This window comes from Petromyzon marinus, chromosome 10 (genome assembly GCF_048934315.1).
Source record: "Petromyzon marinus isolate PM22_M1 ecotype Great Lakes invasive population chromosome 10, UKy_Petmar_22M1.pri1.0, whole genome shotgun sequence".
NCBI classification, from domain to species: Eukaryota; Metazoa; Chordata; class Hyperoartia; order Petromyzontiformes; family Petromyzontidae; genus Petromyzon; species Petromyzon marinus.
The window spans coordinates 11,528,202-11,545,027 of NC_133676.1; the positions used below are offsets into that span (position 1 = coordinate 11,528,202).

The 16,826-nt window shown below is 47.8% G+C and overlaps 1 protein-coding gene across 1 annotated transcript in view; it reads right to left on the reverse strand.

The window, feature by feature from the left end:
- LOC116940903 (uncharacterized) overlaps positions 1-16,825 on the reverse strand; it is a 44,666-nt gene extending 27,841 nt beyond the window's left edge. The window contains exon 1 of the mRNA XM_032951260.2: positions 16,090-16,825. Within this exon, the coding sequence (XP_032807151.1) occupies positions 16,090-16,201 (112 nt within the window). The 5' untranslated portion in view covers positions 16,202-16,825. The remainder of the gene's footprint in view (positions 1-16,089) is intronic.
- Between the last annotated feature and the right edge of the window lies 1 nt (position 16,826).

The window sequence follows — 16,826 nt, forward strand, 5'->3', positions numbered from 1 at the left end:
AACAGCACTTGCCCCTACACTCTGTTAAGGCTACACGGGGGATCTTTGTCTTTGCACACACACACACGCGTGCGAGTCGGGGACCCTTTGCGTGTCTGCGCGTACCGCGGTCTGCCAGTGCTCTCCTGCCAGCGGCTTGTGCCACGGCGAAATAACGGACCGGTCTGAGCGCGGACAAAAAGAAGACGTTCTTTAAATCCAAAAGGACATTGTCGCGTTATGGAGATGCGTAGAGCGCACGCACGCACGCACGCAAACACACTTCCATCTCCCTACGATAACCGCAGCGCAGGTGGAGATCCAGCAGATTCAGCCGTGCAGAGCTGCACGATTGCGAGCCGCTTGCCGAGCCGCTACTAAGGGATTCGGTGCGTTCAAGATGAATTGCAACAAATCCAACAGTGTGGCGGGGGGGGGGGGGGGGGGCTTAAGATCCGAAATTCAGAGTTAAAAGTGCAACGTCGCGGTGAAGATGCGTCGCTTAGGCTGCATCACTTATGCGCTTTTCCCGCCAAAAGTCGTGTCGCGTGGTACCTCAGGCGACTTCGGTGTCGTCGAGCACGAAGAGATATTGAAATTATTACGTCACGTAAAAGATCCGAAAATCCGACAAAGTTTTCGAGATTCACCTTGGAAATACACAACCGAGTTGCCGCGTATTTGGGTCATGCCCAACAGACGAGTCAATGGCTGAATCGCTCACAACTGCACAAGCCTGCCAACCCCTTATCAGTGCCCTACTTTATCACAGACCAATTCAGATCTTATTGGTCACCCCGTGCCCTTCTAAATGTCAACGTTCATCCAAAAGTCTCATCACAAAGGAGAAACACAAACAAATAAACGCATTGTTTTTTTTTTGTTGTTGCCCGCATTGAAACGGAATGTAGGCCGTATGGACCTAAAAAAAAAAGCTCAATTTCCCCTGTTCAAGAATACTGCTGAACCGTACGGGTTGACAGGTATGACTGCATCGCTGATAATTGCTGCTCATTGGCCACAGGGCAAGGAAAGGTTAGATTCGGGTCGCCGTGTGCTCCACGGGGCTCTGCTACACCATGGGGGGTGGGGGTCTCACTGTGCGCTCACGCATTTCGTTTTGTACGAATCGCCCAAGCCGAGCCTGGAAGGCGAAGGTCGCAAGCCATCAACCGCCACCACCCCCCTCCACTCCGGAGCCACGTGTTTCTACGGTAGCTCGGGCCCAAAATTCAAAGGGTTGTCGTTATTGTTTCTGTAAAAAAAAGAAAGAAAAAAACTCACAACAAATGTAATGGAGAAAAAAAACACATTTTTATTTTATTTTTGCCACTGGATTTACTTCGGACATTCTGCGGCTTTAGCGCCTGACGTGTGGATTCTGTCCAAGTCACTTAAGAAGCGGAATGGATTCACGGTAGACGTGTGGAGCCAGTAGTGCGTGGCTTTGTTTGGCCATATATCCTTCCCGATTAGCAGCCATTATCATCTTTAGAAAGCAGTGGTGAAATACGAATCTCTTTTGCGAGAGAGAGACCTGTGTAACTTACAGTTTTGACTGTGATTTATATGTGTTTTTATGATGACTATTGCAGTAAATATTGTGATTTATCTTTGACACCAGCATTCAAAGACCTGCTTTGCAAATTATGCACTAAAGTCGCTAATTATTTACCCGGGGCGGCATTTCTGCGTCTTGAACATCTTTTTGTTAGGAGGGTCCTCCACTGGGATGTTTGTCCAAGTCCATTAATGTGCCTTTGCCTTCACGTGGGAGGAGACTGGGGTACACCTTGTAAACCCACGCATATTTTGACGAATATCAACCCTGTGAAAAATAGCTTAATGGCAAGCATTCCAAATACATTTGTTTACAGCTTCCTAAATAATACAGCACTTCGTCAATCCACTGCTGGCAGACGAACACCCCTTGCCTCCCTGTGTAGGTCATGAGAGTTGTTTGACTTTTACCACGCTGGTGAGTGTAGGTTGCTGAAGTTGCCTCCCAGGATGAGTTCAGATATCACTCGCCATTGATGTTAGCCAGTGTGCTAACCAGTGCGCCACCACTCCACCCCAGCAACTTAAATAATACTCTGTATATTCACCACAATGATAAGACTGTTCTCCAAAATGTTTTAAACACGGCATTGTCTATAACATCAACCGTATTTCTCATTCACTCGTCTGTTAATACACACGCTCTGTGCAATGCATCTTATTTTGCTAAAGCAATGAAGGAAATGGTGAACAAACAAAAAACTACTTAAATTCCCCAAACACAAACGTCCAACCTGCGGAACCATAAAGCCGGTAATTGTGAACGTTTACGAGATTTCCAAAAAGAAATTATCAAGTTATGTGGAGCCCGGAGGCAGATTTTTTGTTCGATAGTGGGGACGGTATGCTAATTATACACCCTCGTGAATTAACAACTAATTGTAATCTAATTTTACCCCAAGTTAGGCGCACCGACAACTCGAGCCCGGGTGAATTGGCGCTGTCTCGCGGTTTCTGAGCAGCGCACGGGGATGAGACTCGAGCGGCAAAAAAGAAACACGGCGGAGCCGCAGGCTGATTGGGGAGCGACACGGGACAAGGGGTACCATGTGGCACGGCTCTCGGCTTCCTGATAGCTCACTGACAGGATGAATGAAACGGCTATTGGATGATGATGATGATGTTAGCATCATGTTCATGATGTATGCATGTTGCATTAAGTATGCTGAACTTCTTTCGCACCGTACGTTGCCAACCGTGCTAATCGGAGACGAGGGGGAAAGACAACAAACTAAACACAAAAAGCTGTGTTCAAGAAATTCGTTTTCAAGTTTGATGATGTCAGGGTGACTGGATGATCATTGGCTGACTAGAAAATGCTTGGATTATGATGATAATGGTGTTATTGTTATTCTAAAAATAATGAATGATTATGATGATAATAATTGGATGATTGTAAGATGCTTGGATGATTTTGACGTGATAAATATTGATTGGAGGACAACCATTAGATTGGGCGATGACTGGATGATAGTTGGGTTATTTTATTATGATTTACGATGGTGATTGTCAATGCATATGTCCAAGACGCTGTTATAAAGTTCAATGCACACATTCATTACAGAACACATAGCTACGCACAGACGTACATACCTACAGACTTGTAGTCGACAATAATGTGACCCCATGCTCGAGCAAATTTGAGGCGTTGCGCATCTCTGTTGATAACCAAAAGCCATTGGTAGTGGAAATTCTGCATGTAGATGACAGGGTCAGGTCTCACCATATGACAGTCGCTCGCTCTCGTCATCTGACAAAGTGGCACTCGGAGGAATTAAACACTGAGTTTGACCCCTAACATGCATTTGAACTCGCAATCATTTGCAAATCGTGCACTCTAACCGCAGTGCCACCCAGCCGACACATCCGTATACAGTACAGTTATTGTTGCAGTGCTGTTTCTACTTTAGAGGAGTTATCCTTCAAAATATTGGAATGGAAAGAATCCCCTGAGGGAATAGGACCTCTCGTCCATTGGTGAGCTAAATGGCGCGTGTTGACTATGGTTATATAGTTTAAGTGCAGGGAACAAAATGTTTATGCTTTTTATTTGTGTCATTTAAATAATTGAATTGGGAAGATCACCGCTGAGAATAACACATACATTTCACAATGGACTGCAGTTCCATTTAAAAAAAGTGGAATTCCAAGGAGGACAAATGAAGGGCTGGCAATAGATGGAATGGGGAGGTGGTGAAACTGGCTGGGTTTTTTTGTGCAGAAAGTTTGCAAAAGCAACGATGTGGACCGAGGGTCCCATAAGGAGCCCAACACCAAATAAAACACCATCTAGACAACGAGAGAGAGAGAAAGAGACAGAAGAACACACACAGACAAAACAGAAAACCCAGCAACTATCGTAATTCTCTCATAGACAACGCCGTTACATTATGGTAGTCATCATCCTTCGGCCTGGGGTTACTAACGACATTACAAATCTTATTAGGACCCCGATGCCGATGGTGTCCTGGGGTTCCGTAGTTAGCCTGTTATATACGCCGCTATAGCAAGCGTGCACAGGTTAAACATGCCACAGGAGCCACCTGGTCTACATCGGTCTCTCCGGGGGGGGGGGGGGGGGGCTGCGCCAGCCGCTGCTGGACCCTGCATGACCGCGGTGACCTCCAGCGGCCGAGGGTTTTTGTGTGCCGAAGGGAGATGGCTGCTGCTGCAGCCTCCAGCAGGGAGTCAACCCCCACATTAACCCCACGCTGGTCTCGGCGTATGCGTGGAAGGGACGAGCCGGTTTCACTAAGGCGACCGGAGTCACGCGGAGAGAGTAAACCTGCCATGGCACACCAGCATGGGTGTCACTTAAACGTACCCACTGGAGCAAATAAACACCAATTTTGGTGTTCCCTTGCAGCAGTCCGCGAGCTATTTTACACTGCATGACTTTGCTTAAAACGTATTTACCAAAAAAAAAATGCTCCCCCCCCCCTCCCCCCAAAATAACACAAAACCAAAATAAATCAACAATTTGACGCCTAATAGCGTGGGCTAAAATTGGAAAGCCTCTTCTCACTCTCTTACCCTCCACTGGGTCCAGACAATATGTTTATAATCAAAGTTCGTTCTCAATCTGCGAGTTCTCATTTCTCAATGTGACCTGAACAAAATGAGCACAGCGACCAGACACGGTGTGGAGATCCCTGCTTGCCATGCACCCTGGGCTGGCTAAAAAATATTTTAGTTTTAGCGCGCAACACTTTGTACGTTTTTTTTATTCTTCCTCCGAGCCCGAGGGTAGACGTTGAAGGTATAAAAAAAACATCGATTTTAATCTCACCTGAATGCGTTCATTTACTCCGATACACGTGTTTTCTACACCGCTGCCCTGCATTATTTGTAGATATAATAACGTTGATGGAGGGGGATTTTTTTTTTTACAATTTGCATTTTAATACAGTTAGTCCCCACAGATTACTTTTAACTTGTAAAACGCCTCTACGCACAATTACAACTCCATGCCAATGCCGCCATTGATTTTCTTCACCCTAAATTCGCTCCATACTATAAAGAGGCATTATTTCATAAAAATCCATAGAATTAATTAGCCTTTGGCACGGGCACTGATTACTTTACACGGCTTCACCGCAGCTCAGCGCCCCCAGCTCCCCGCTCGCACCAAACATTATCCTCCCGGCACCTTTCCTAATACTCACGTTTAATAGGCACGCTGCAAAATGCAGTGCACACACTTTTGGTGCGTAAACGTGTTTACACGTAGCAAGAGATAAATACAAAGATCTTCTCGTGTAGCCTTTAGCAAAGTGCTGTTAGCGAGCACCACGGCGGAACAGTACACGAGGGCGTGGGTGGCCAAAACCACGCCTGGCCGCATTTGTCTCCCCAGTGGCGATGTTTACACACCACACTATGTACTTATTTGAGGCTGAGAAGACCTAGGGGAGGCCCATGACCGGTTCAAATAATCGTCACTGGTGTTGGCCATGAGTTGTAATCGAACTCGGGTCGCAGGGTTCGTATCGCAGCTCGCTAACCACTAAACTACCGCTCCCTCGTAACACGCAACACACACGCACACACCTGATCACATGTCGGTATGCACTTAAAATTTTCCCATCATCATCATCATCGTGAAGAATCGAGGAATAACAACATTTTGCAGTATGATGCTACGTTTTAATATCCAGTCAGGAGCTTTGGGAGATGGGGGAGTGAATTCCCGGAGATGTTTCTGGAGAATGAGTAAGAGTTGTTCACCAGCTGTTCCATGGTGTGAAGTCGTTCACTTGATTCGCATTGTGGAGTGCCCTTGGGTCTCCGTTTGTGCATAACGTATCAGCAGCGTTCGTGCGATGTTGCAATGCGATCATCATCATCTCTTAACGTGTATGCCACGTACTGCCTTGTGGACTTCGGACGAGATTAATTCCTCCAACAGAACACATTGGCGTTTAATTATTATAGTCTGTGTAGTGATAATAATTTTCAGCCAACAATCTCAACCCACTGGTGGATGAAGGACTCAACAATCCGTGATGATTATGGGAATTTGTTTGACCATACTTCACCATACTGGTCATTAGCGGTTGGAGAAAGGAGGGGGGGATCCAGAACAGGTTCTAATATCACCACTGATGTTAGCCGTGACCAGGACTCAAACTCAAGTGGCCGGATTTATAGCGCGCTGCGCTGACTCCTACACCTGTGCTCCACCCCACGCGGGGAATTCCACCGTACGTGCAACTGCACAAGATTACTTACATTACTTACATTTCAGTGCCTTCCCATTTACACCTTCTTGCTGAGCTGCCACAGAGCTTTGTGTGCGAAACAGCTGCAATACCACACTGGGCAATACGAGGCCGTTCTTTAGTGAGCGTTATTTATCCCACGAGACATATCACGAGGCAAAACAGAAAACAGCCCACAAAAGTGGATATCACAGAGCTACATCTGAGATCCCTTCAAGTGACATCATATCCACATGCTATGGGGGGGGGGGGGGGGGGCAGCACTTTCCCATCTGCCCTGCCAACCGGGAGTATTGTTCATCACTTGCCAGGCAAACATTTTTTTTGTATATTCTCAGAGCTGGAATTTGCCAAATTAGGTGCAGAACCAAATGTAACGTTACGTTTTTTTATTATGTATTTGGTGACCAATCAGGGCCACCATCAACTCACTGCCCTCGATAATCCGGTTTAATCACTTGAAGCTCCACGGATTCACACCTAGGATTGTCGTGGTGCAAACTCAGTGCTCTGACCTCTGAGCCACCCGACTGGTTCATTTAGAGCATTTCCTATCGTTTAGAGATGAACACTGAACTTTCTCTTGAAACCGTACAAAATCTATCAACTCAATCACAAGCGCTCTTTAAGACCTCGCTTCTAAAATGTCCCACACAGGACCCTTTATCTCCCATCCAGCAATCTGCAAAGCACTGCAAGCGGTGGCCTACATTACACACACACACATCACCATGAGTATCATCATCACCATCAGTGGTGGCGTCCTAAAACTTCCTCAGTCTACTGACAGATGAGATCCTCTTTGCAAATGCCACCATAAACACCATATGGCCCACGAAGCGTGGAAATTACGAGCAGCGGAATTATTCAGAATATAACCAAATATGAACGCTGTACATTGAAGCATAGTGTACACACACACACTCCTACAGACATGTATTATATGATGCGGTGCATATGTACGAATGTATATTATTCATCCCAAAACTGAAATGTTTACTGGATATTTAAATTGGAAGGTGCAGAGGCAGCCTCGTCAATTACCGCGTGCTGTTGCCACACATCGGGTCCGTGGTGCCGCTGCGGTTTAACGGGCCACGTAAAATTTACATATCGCTTGAGAAAAGCCGCGCGCTGGATCTCATCACAACGCTAACAGCTACACGCGCTCATGGGTGGCATGGGGCATGGGGTGCGGGCGGTGGGCGGTGGGCGGTGAAGGGGGGGCTGTTGGGGAGACGGCAAGGTGGAGGTGGATGTTACCCCAGCCGCGCAGACCCAGTACCCTCACGACGCCGTGGTATTGCCCCCGGGTCTTCAGAAGCAGCGCAATATCTGAATTAGCGAACGCATCCACGCAGGTTAAGCCCGAATCAGAAAGCGTTTTCTGCCTTCACATTTGAGTCTATTACCATAATACTTACGATAATATTGTTTGCGTCCCTTTGTCAAGCCGCTGCCAAATGCATGTTGTGTAGTTATGAGATAATAATAGTTTTTTAGCCTTTTATCTGGCAGCAAAACTGATACCTTTTTTTTACAAGGGATCATGTTTGCATTAACCACAATACCTGCGGTCAAAATGCAAACAAAAAACAACTCTGATGACCGTTTGAGTTATGGTCGAAACGTCGTGAGAATTTTTTATTGTTTTATATATATTTTGTTATTTTGTTGTTTCTCTTCAACGTGACTTTACCGAAAAAACTAAGAATATGAATTACTGCAGTCACGAAAGCTTTAAATCAAAATGTAATGTATGCATTGTCCTTGAAATGTATTGGTCCACACCCGAGACAGCTTTTCTTAGAGCCCAGTCTCACATGGTGTTGGACCAGATGACGCCAAGTTATGAGATGTTATTTGGCCATACTTTACCATGTTGGCAAGCGTGGATTGTGGATGTGAGAGCTTCAGGCCAGATCAATGTTTTATTTTATTTTATTTCTACCTACGTGACTTTACCGAAATAACCAAAGAGTATGGATTCCTGCAGTCACGGAAGCTTAAAATCAAGACTAGATCAAATATCATTCGCCACTAATGTTGGTTGTGGTTGGAAATCCAACTCAGGTTGCCTGGTTCACATCGCAGTGTATTAACCACTGCGTCGCTGCTCCCCGCAACCAATCATAATGCTAGTTTACCACGTAGGCCTTCACGACCAATATCCATTATAGAGGGTTTTTTTGGGTTAGATCGCGTAAATATAATATTATTATTTTTATTATTTTATCTCCATTCTACGTGACTTTACCGAAAGAACCCAGAATATAAATGTGTCGTTAAACCGACCACCACTCAACACAGCCAATAAGTAAGGTTTGTCACGTAAACAAAACGTGCCAATTTGTATACATTCATATTTAAACAATCTAACCCAAAAGAACTATATTATGAATCATAATTAGATTTATTAATGTAGGAAAGGCTGACTGGGTCTCAGGCCTTTTCAGCATTGTTCCTGCGTTTTAATGTTTAGCCAAATACTTTTTGGTTTTGTGTGAAAGGAAAATGTAACACTTGGGAGAAAACTCACCCCATACAAGGGGTTAACATTGAGATACCTGCACGAATATATGCACGAACCCGCTTGCCGTACTGCAATCTCCTGGCCATGTCGTAGCCTGGTGGGTGAGTGATGTTCGCAGATCTTTGCGATCCACCATTCCTCACCTTCCATTGTGCTGGGCCACAGGCATGGTCTCAAAATAGAGGAATTCCATTGAGATGCATGTTCATAGCAATGACCATAAGTTTGATAGTCACCACTGTGAGTAAAGCTTGGGGAATGACATTAAGGAGTTAGACTTTATTTTTATATTGAGTTTAACGCATTTGCCTCTCTTCGGTTTTCGTGTGCAAATGCAGTGGAACGTTTATTGTCTACAGTGAATTTGGGAAAGACATTAAGGACAAGACAATGTGTGAATAAGTTTGATGTATGTATATTGAACTTATTTCGCACCTTGCGTACCCAACCGTGCAACTTGACCATGGCTAACATCAGTGGTGAATAATACTTGAACGGGACTAAGGCACCACCTTCATCAAACCGCACTGACCAGCGTGGTGAGGTATGGTGAAACAAGGCCGATGAGTTGAAAGACATGGAGTGGATAGATGAAGGGCTACAGGGCTAGACGCATTGCAGTCCCTTATCACTCCAGCAGCATGGGGTTGACTCCCGAGTCCTGCCTCACTTCTCAACTAACTATACCCACAAACAACATTTAGACGACAACGATGAGCTCTGTATTTTGTTTCTGGGGATCATTCATCTGTTCTGAAAACACCTCATGTGTACAGACTAGGGGGCAGATACATACACCAGAACGGCTACACAGACGGCATCTTCTCCCATCCAGCAATGAGCAGCTGTTGGCAAATGTGCTTGGACAGACGCACGATGGCTATTTAGTCTGGATATCTTTATGCTCACGCATTAGCATGTATATATATAAACAATATATGATTATGTTGCGTGCACAATTTAGTTCCACAGTGCACATCTGTCGCCCCAAGACAAAGATCCCCCGCATAGCCTTGGCAGACTTTTGGGGTAAGTGTTCTTAGTGAGCACTTATAAAATCTGGGATTGAGGGGGGGGGGGGGTAATACAGCAGCACCACGCCTGGTCGCCTTTGTCTTCCGAGTGGCAATGTTCACGCACCACGTCAGGTACTTATTTGAGGTTAAGTCGATCGTGGGGAGGCACAGGATGGGTTCAGATAATCATCACCTGTGTTGGCCATGAGCAGGAATCGAACTCGGGTTGCCGGGTTCTTAGCCCAACAAGCTAACAACTACACGACTGCTCCCCAGGGTGTGCACACACACACGCTGCAGTGGGATAGTGAACACTGCGTTCAGCAATGCTGAGCATGAATATTACGGGTCAAATTATCGACGTACAGGTCCTTTTGGATTGATTTCTGTCACGTTCTAATGGACTACTACACATTAAAGTGCATATAATAGCTTCGTGTGTTGTATGAATGGTTGTATGCATGTATGTTTGCCAAGGACCAAATCACCAGGTATGCACCCGATACTGTCAAATATTGGAAACTAAGCAGGTTTGAGCCTGGATAGTGTGTGGACGGGCAACCACAATGCACAGGTTGTTACACACCGCGACACTATATCGCCAGCCGTGTGCAGTTCAGAAAAATCCATTGTTGTGCTGTACGATGCTCCAGCGTCTATGCTGTCTGCCTTCACCAACCCTCACTGACCAGCATTGTCAGGTATGGTTATGTAACACGTCCTACCCAGGCCAGCGCTAGGGAGTTGCTGGGTTGGGCCCTGTTCCACCAAATTTCCCTTTGGCCCACCGAAGTTGATCCTCGCTCGCGATTCATCGCGATTCATCGCGAGTGAGGGTGAACATTTCGGTCCCTATTTAAGACCGAAAGAGGAGAATTTATCCACAACTCTGGCTGTCGCCTGATGAGGCTGGTTGTAATTACCGGCGAAACGTACACGAATTGTAAATGTTGTGGGTTTACTCTCCAACACACCGGTGTGCAGTACTGGTAACTCATTGGCACGTTTTATTGACGTGGCACACCATACTAATTGGCTGTGTCGGGCGGTGGCGGGTTGAACGACACATTTATAGTCACGTGATCTAACCCAAACAAAGCCTCTATTACGGTGAATCACTGTCGAGGTGCACCCCCCCCCCCACACAACAACTCCGAAGCTGAAGCCGCGGCCTGCTTCTGACCCACGTGGTGTGCAGAGGGCCCTCGCCCAGGGGTGGATTGACAGGAGGAGTGTGCGGTGTGCGCTTACGTGACTGAGAAACAACCTTTTTTAAAATTGACCTTCTGCAATAAAACGACGTATAACATCGTGCCAGAGCCTTGAAACAATCCAGCCTTGAATACATCTGAGCGAACATTGTGCCTGTTTGTGTATTTTTTTCTCCCTTGTTCTCTTTCCCCCCCTCCTCCTCTTCGCCCCACCAATGTATGCTTCATGATGGAGTACACTGCTGAAGTCTATCAGAAACGCTCCGGGGCACAGTCTCGCCTCGTATCCATACGCCGCCGCAAACGAGGTGGAGGGCGACGGACGGTCGGAGCGCTGGCAGCTTTGAGTGATGGGAGTTGGGGGGTCTAGGACGTGGGAAGGACATTGCGTTGGGCGACGTGGCACCAAGGTGCACTGCGGGACGTCTCCCAAAAGCAAAACATGCCGGGGTAATCACGGGGCAAACGTCACACGTCTTTTCTCGACAAACATTTCAACTGAAGGCGGGGGAAAAGCTTTAAAATATTAAGTTATTTTGCGAAGCCTATTTATTATTAATGACTAATTGTACAATACGTCTTGTCAAACGGCAGACAATGAGCTTGTGCGTTAGAGAATGGGAGGGGTGGCGCGTGGGGGTTGGCGGGGGTAGAGGAGATAGTGGTTCTTCAAGCTTCTTTGCCACTGCATTGCTGGATAAAGGCCTCTCCACATTGTCTTAATCGTGAGGAGTTGATGGGCCACAATTCACCACGGTGGTCAGTGCGGATTGGCGAAGTTCTGGCCCAGGACCGGTTTGGATATCACTCGCCTCTGACATTAGCCGTGGCTGGTAATAAAATCACGGTGGCCAGATTCAAAGCGGAGTGTGCTAACCAGTGCGCCACTGCTCGACCCCAGCGGGGACACTTCCCCCAAAAATCTTGGATGCAGAAGAGGGTATTAGTATTATCTCCCCTCCCCCCGCCCACCTCTTGGCTACTGTGGACTGTGGCGATTATTGGTGCTCGCTGCAGGGCAGTACCGACAGGCAAGGGGACTCGTTTGACAATACTTCACCACGCTGGTCAGTGTGGCTGATGTTAGCCGTGGCTGGGAAAAGGAACTCAGGTGGCTGGGTTGTGCTAACAAATGCGCCGCCGCTCCCCCCATACCACAGTAGATATTTTGCATGCGAATGCCTCATCGAAACTATTCAGTTTATACTCTAGTTTTTTTCGGTAAAGTCACGTAGGTAAAACAAAATTAAAATAAAAGAAAATAAAACAACTAAATCAAATCACGACGTTTCATTGGCTAACATTGTCTCAACACAGCGGGTTCTCATGACATGGTTCTCTCCGATACCAAAGTACTATGCACACCTCCCGGTTATTACCAAAGATTTGTCCATGAAGCCATCCAGATATACAAACATAGACACAACTTCAACCGAGAGGATGGTTTTAAATTAAGCAACCACTGGAAAGATGTCATAAACCAAGTCAAAACTTCAGCTACCTTATAAGCGCACAGACTTTTTTTTAAACCATTTTTTCATTGCCCCCGTGCAGTGAACCACCGCTTCCCCCGAACCCTCAACATAACAAAAGACGGATTAACTTAGCCTCGTCGTCGTCCCCTGCTTGGCTCCTCCCCCCCACCTTAACCTTAGCCCCGCACGCCGTCGTCGTCCCCTGCTTGGCTTCTCCCCCCCACCTTAACCTTAGCCCCGCACGCCGTCGTCGCTCCCTGCTTGGCTCCTCCCCCCCACCTTAACCTTAGCCCCGCACACCGTCGTGGCTCCCTGCTTGGCTCCTGCCCCCCACCTTAACCTCGCTCCCTGCTTGGCTCCTCCCCCCCACCTTAACCTCGCTCCCTGCTTGGCTCCTCCCCCCCACCTTAGCCTGTATATAAGCTCGAGGGTCTCAGAGCTCACCACGTGATGCAGCTATCTTGCTGTGACTGTTCCACCTGAAGACGGAAGCTTGTGATTTGATTTAGTTGTTTTCTTTTCTTTTATTTTAATTTTGTTTTACCTACGTGACTTTACCGAAAAAACCAAAGAGTATGAATCCTTTGCAGTCACGAAAGCTTCAAATCTAGAATTATATTCAGTTTATACTGAACAATACACCCGAGGGAGTTACTAAAGTAGGGCTTGTGCTCAAATCTTCTTTGTTGTGGTTTCCCCGCACCTCCGACGAGCACGGTTGGATACATACGGTGCGAAAGAAGTTCAACATACATACTGAAAATCATACCTGAGTAAAAAAAAATACTTTAAAAAGTAAAGATTACGGTCACTAGGGAAAGCTTAATGACAATGATGATGATGATGCAGAATGTTTGTAAGAAGGAAGACGTCATGGCAACATCTTTTTCAGTGGCATCTTGAGGTTGGCATCGGCCCTGTTTAACCCCCCCCGCCCCCCGTGTCGCTCATCACCTAAGCCCCTCTGATGGGGTGAGCCCCAGTACAGCTGCACTTCCTGCACTGGTGGCCGCTACATCACTGACCCGTTTAAATGTGATATTTGTATCAGGGTGAATATGCTCCAAGCATACAATTAAAACGTACACAATGTAACGTTGATGTTATAGTTTGAAATGCGTTCTTAATTCGATTTTAACACACCGCTCTAAAAATAGATTTTATAGATCAACTATCAGACCAAGGTTATTTATTTAAGCCAAGTGACAACCCATTGTAATGAGAGATTCTTACAAAACAAATAGTGAAAATGCAGTCGCAATAAATGTAGATTCGAAATTGATATCTTTGAGACGTGAGATGTTATAAAAGGCACACATCAACATGTGAATAATTTTATTATCGAGATATTTATTGCAAAGCACGCTTGCCTCAATGGGCTCCCTCGCTTTTCATTTCCATGAAAATCACAAAATTATTCTGCCCTTGCTTCGGTAGTTTTTCTTTTAAATTATACGGGGGTGCACCACAAAGACAAAATCCCCTGTATAGCCTTAACGGACTTTTGGGGCAAGTGCTGTTACCGAGCACCTCCCACACACGCAACACAGTGGCGTGTCTATCGAGTGTGCAGGCGGTGCAATTGCACCAAGGCCCACGGACCAGAGGAGCCCAGGCGCACTGCTACAAAGAAGCGATTTGGGGTGCAGTGGGCGAGGGGGGGAGGAGAGGAGGGGGTGGATTATTCAGGCAGTGGTCCTATTGCATGCTGTGCACCAGGGCCCTTGCCAACCACGCTACTCCACTGGACACACACTTAGTATTGTACGCATTACGCGTATACAAATCGTAACAATGGATTTACAAGTTTTGGAATATTTAACGGTTAAGGCAGTGGACGCACGAGCAGTTTTGAAGGAGAGCAGTTCTTGGCTTTTGCACGAATACGCATCGTCCACTGACCGTGAGGACAGTCGAGTCGAATCAAAGCCCGTTGTACAGACCGCAAAATTTGAATCTTTATTATGACTGGAGGAATCCCATGAGCAATAAAGACTATTTTTCATAAATGTCCAGCCGGGGGGGGGGTCAGCAAGTATTCACCTCTGACGCTTTCTCTCACTCGAGCGCACGTGCTGTGGATAGAGCCTGCGCCAAGTGGAGCGAGCAGCGCTTTCCCAAACAACGAACAACGCAGAGACGACAGCAAACTCATTCAAGTTCTCGAGGTTGTTCAGTATAGCTTCTCTGACGTTTTCGCGTGGTGCCGCTCGTCGTTCAGCATGATGTCCGACGTTTCGGTCCACGTGCGTGGCGCAAATATACGGGAGAGCCGTGCGGAGAGCTGTTTTGACGCCTCTGCTATCCTCGCTGGTGTTACGACACAGACGTTCATCACAACGCTTCAAAGCACATCGTCGCAATCATCGTCATCGTGAACTTTAATATTAACCAACAGCTCATCAAAAGGGACGTCCGACTACACCCCAAACACACACCGGGTGACAGACGTCCGACTACACCCCAAACACACACACCGGGTGACAGACGTCCGACTACACCCCAAACACACACACCGGGTGACAGACGTCCGACTACACCCCAAACACACACACCGGGTGACAGACGTCCGACTACACCCCAAACACACACACCGGGTGACAGACGTCCGACTACACCCCAAACACACACACCGGGTGACAGACGTCCGACTACACCCCAAACACACACACCGGGTGACAGACGTCCGACTACACCCCAAACACACACACCGGGTGACAGACGTCCGACTACACCCCAAACACACACACCGGGTGACAGACGTCCGACTACACCCCAAACACACACACCGGGTGACAGACGTCCGACTACACCCCAAACACACACCGGGTGACAGCGCCAGCCGCGTGATGCCCCATTTGGGGGGAGCTCTACCGGCGCAATGCTATCGAGATCAAGATGACAGCATGGCTGGCGAACCCATAGAGACGAATGCTTATTTCGCAAGGGAGACCTGGAAAAGTTACGCGGCAATTGTATAGAGCGGCGAGGGGAGACGGATGTGAAGGCTTGGATAAACCGCTCCACAATTAGTTGCCTCGAGAAGACTGAGCAGCCGCCTCTTCAAACACCCCCCACCCCACGCCGTAAACAAAGGCACCAGTGCGAGAGGCGTTAGCGAAGCACTCAAGGTCGTCACGGCACACACGATGGGGGTGGTTGTGGTCACAACTACCCCAGTACTGGTGGTTCACACACCGCTCCAGGTGCTCATTTTGAACAAAGGCGGTCTCACTGCATCGCGCGCTTACAGATGCGCTTCTCCGGCCGTCTGGAACGCTCTTCCTTGCGATATTACGAATCCACTTGGAGCTGTGCACTTTGAAATAATTTAGATTTAAGCTAATTTCTTTAGAACTGCCTTTTGTGTTCAAATTTGTCGTCCTTTCTCCACACCTCCGATTAGCACGGTCGGCTACGTACTGTGAGAAAGAAGTTCAACATACATAGAAGTTCTACATACATCCAAACAATCACGAAGATCGCCCCATTTAGCCTCCTTGGGGTTCGGGGGACAAGGGCTGTCAGCGAGCACACACAGGACCCACACACAGGACTCGAATCGATGACTCAACCCCCACAGGACCCACACACCTTTCCTTCGCGAGCGTCTCCGTCTTCGTCGCTTCATCTTGGGCCGCCGGGAAGACACGTCCTGCTCGGCGACTGTGCCCAGCACCAAGGGACAAGGCGGCCAGGAGGCCATGTCCCCTGGCTTGCTACTCTGCCGCGTCTACGAGACGACTACTACTAGCCCGAGTCACGTGGAGCCAATGTGATCAGCTTCTTCCCCTCGCTCACTGCGTACACTCCGCTGCCTCACTCACCCACCCTCCCCTAGCGCTCACTCACTCATCCGATGTTAACTCTGCTGGCTCTCACCTTTCCCCTCCTTACCGCTCACTCGCTTCACATTCCCTTCCTACTGCTCACTCCTCCGCCGACGCACTCCGCTCCTTCGCCTTCCCTCCACCACCGCTCACTCGACTCACTCCACTCCCTGACTGACCTTCCCCCCCCCCCTCTCTCACCGACTCCACTTACCCTCACTACTCGATACTCCTCCTCCGACGCACTCCACTCACTCGCTATATCTCACAGAATGCTCACTCAACTCAACTCCCTCGATGTTCCTCCCTGCCGCTCGCTCGCACTCCTTCTGTCCCTCCTCCTCCTCCTCACTGCCCACTCCCCTGCCTACGCCATGCGAGGAGTGTTCTAGACCCGCTGTACCGTGAGTGCTGGTTGAGTGAACCCAGTGGGCTGCTTGTCACCGCTCCGTGTCCACCTCCTGGCTGAGGAGGGCAGCCACCACCGGCGTGTGTGGCGCT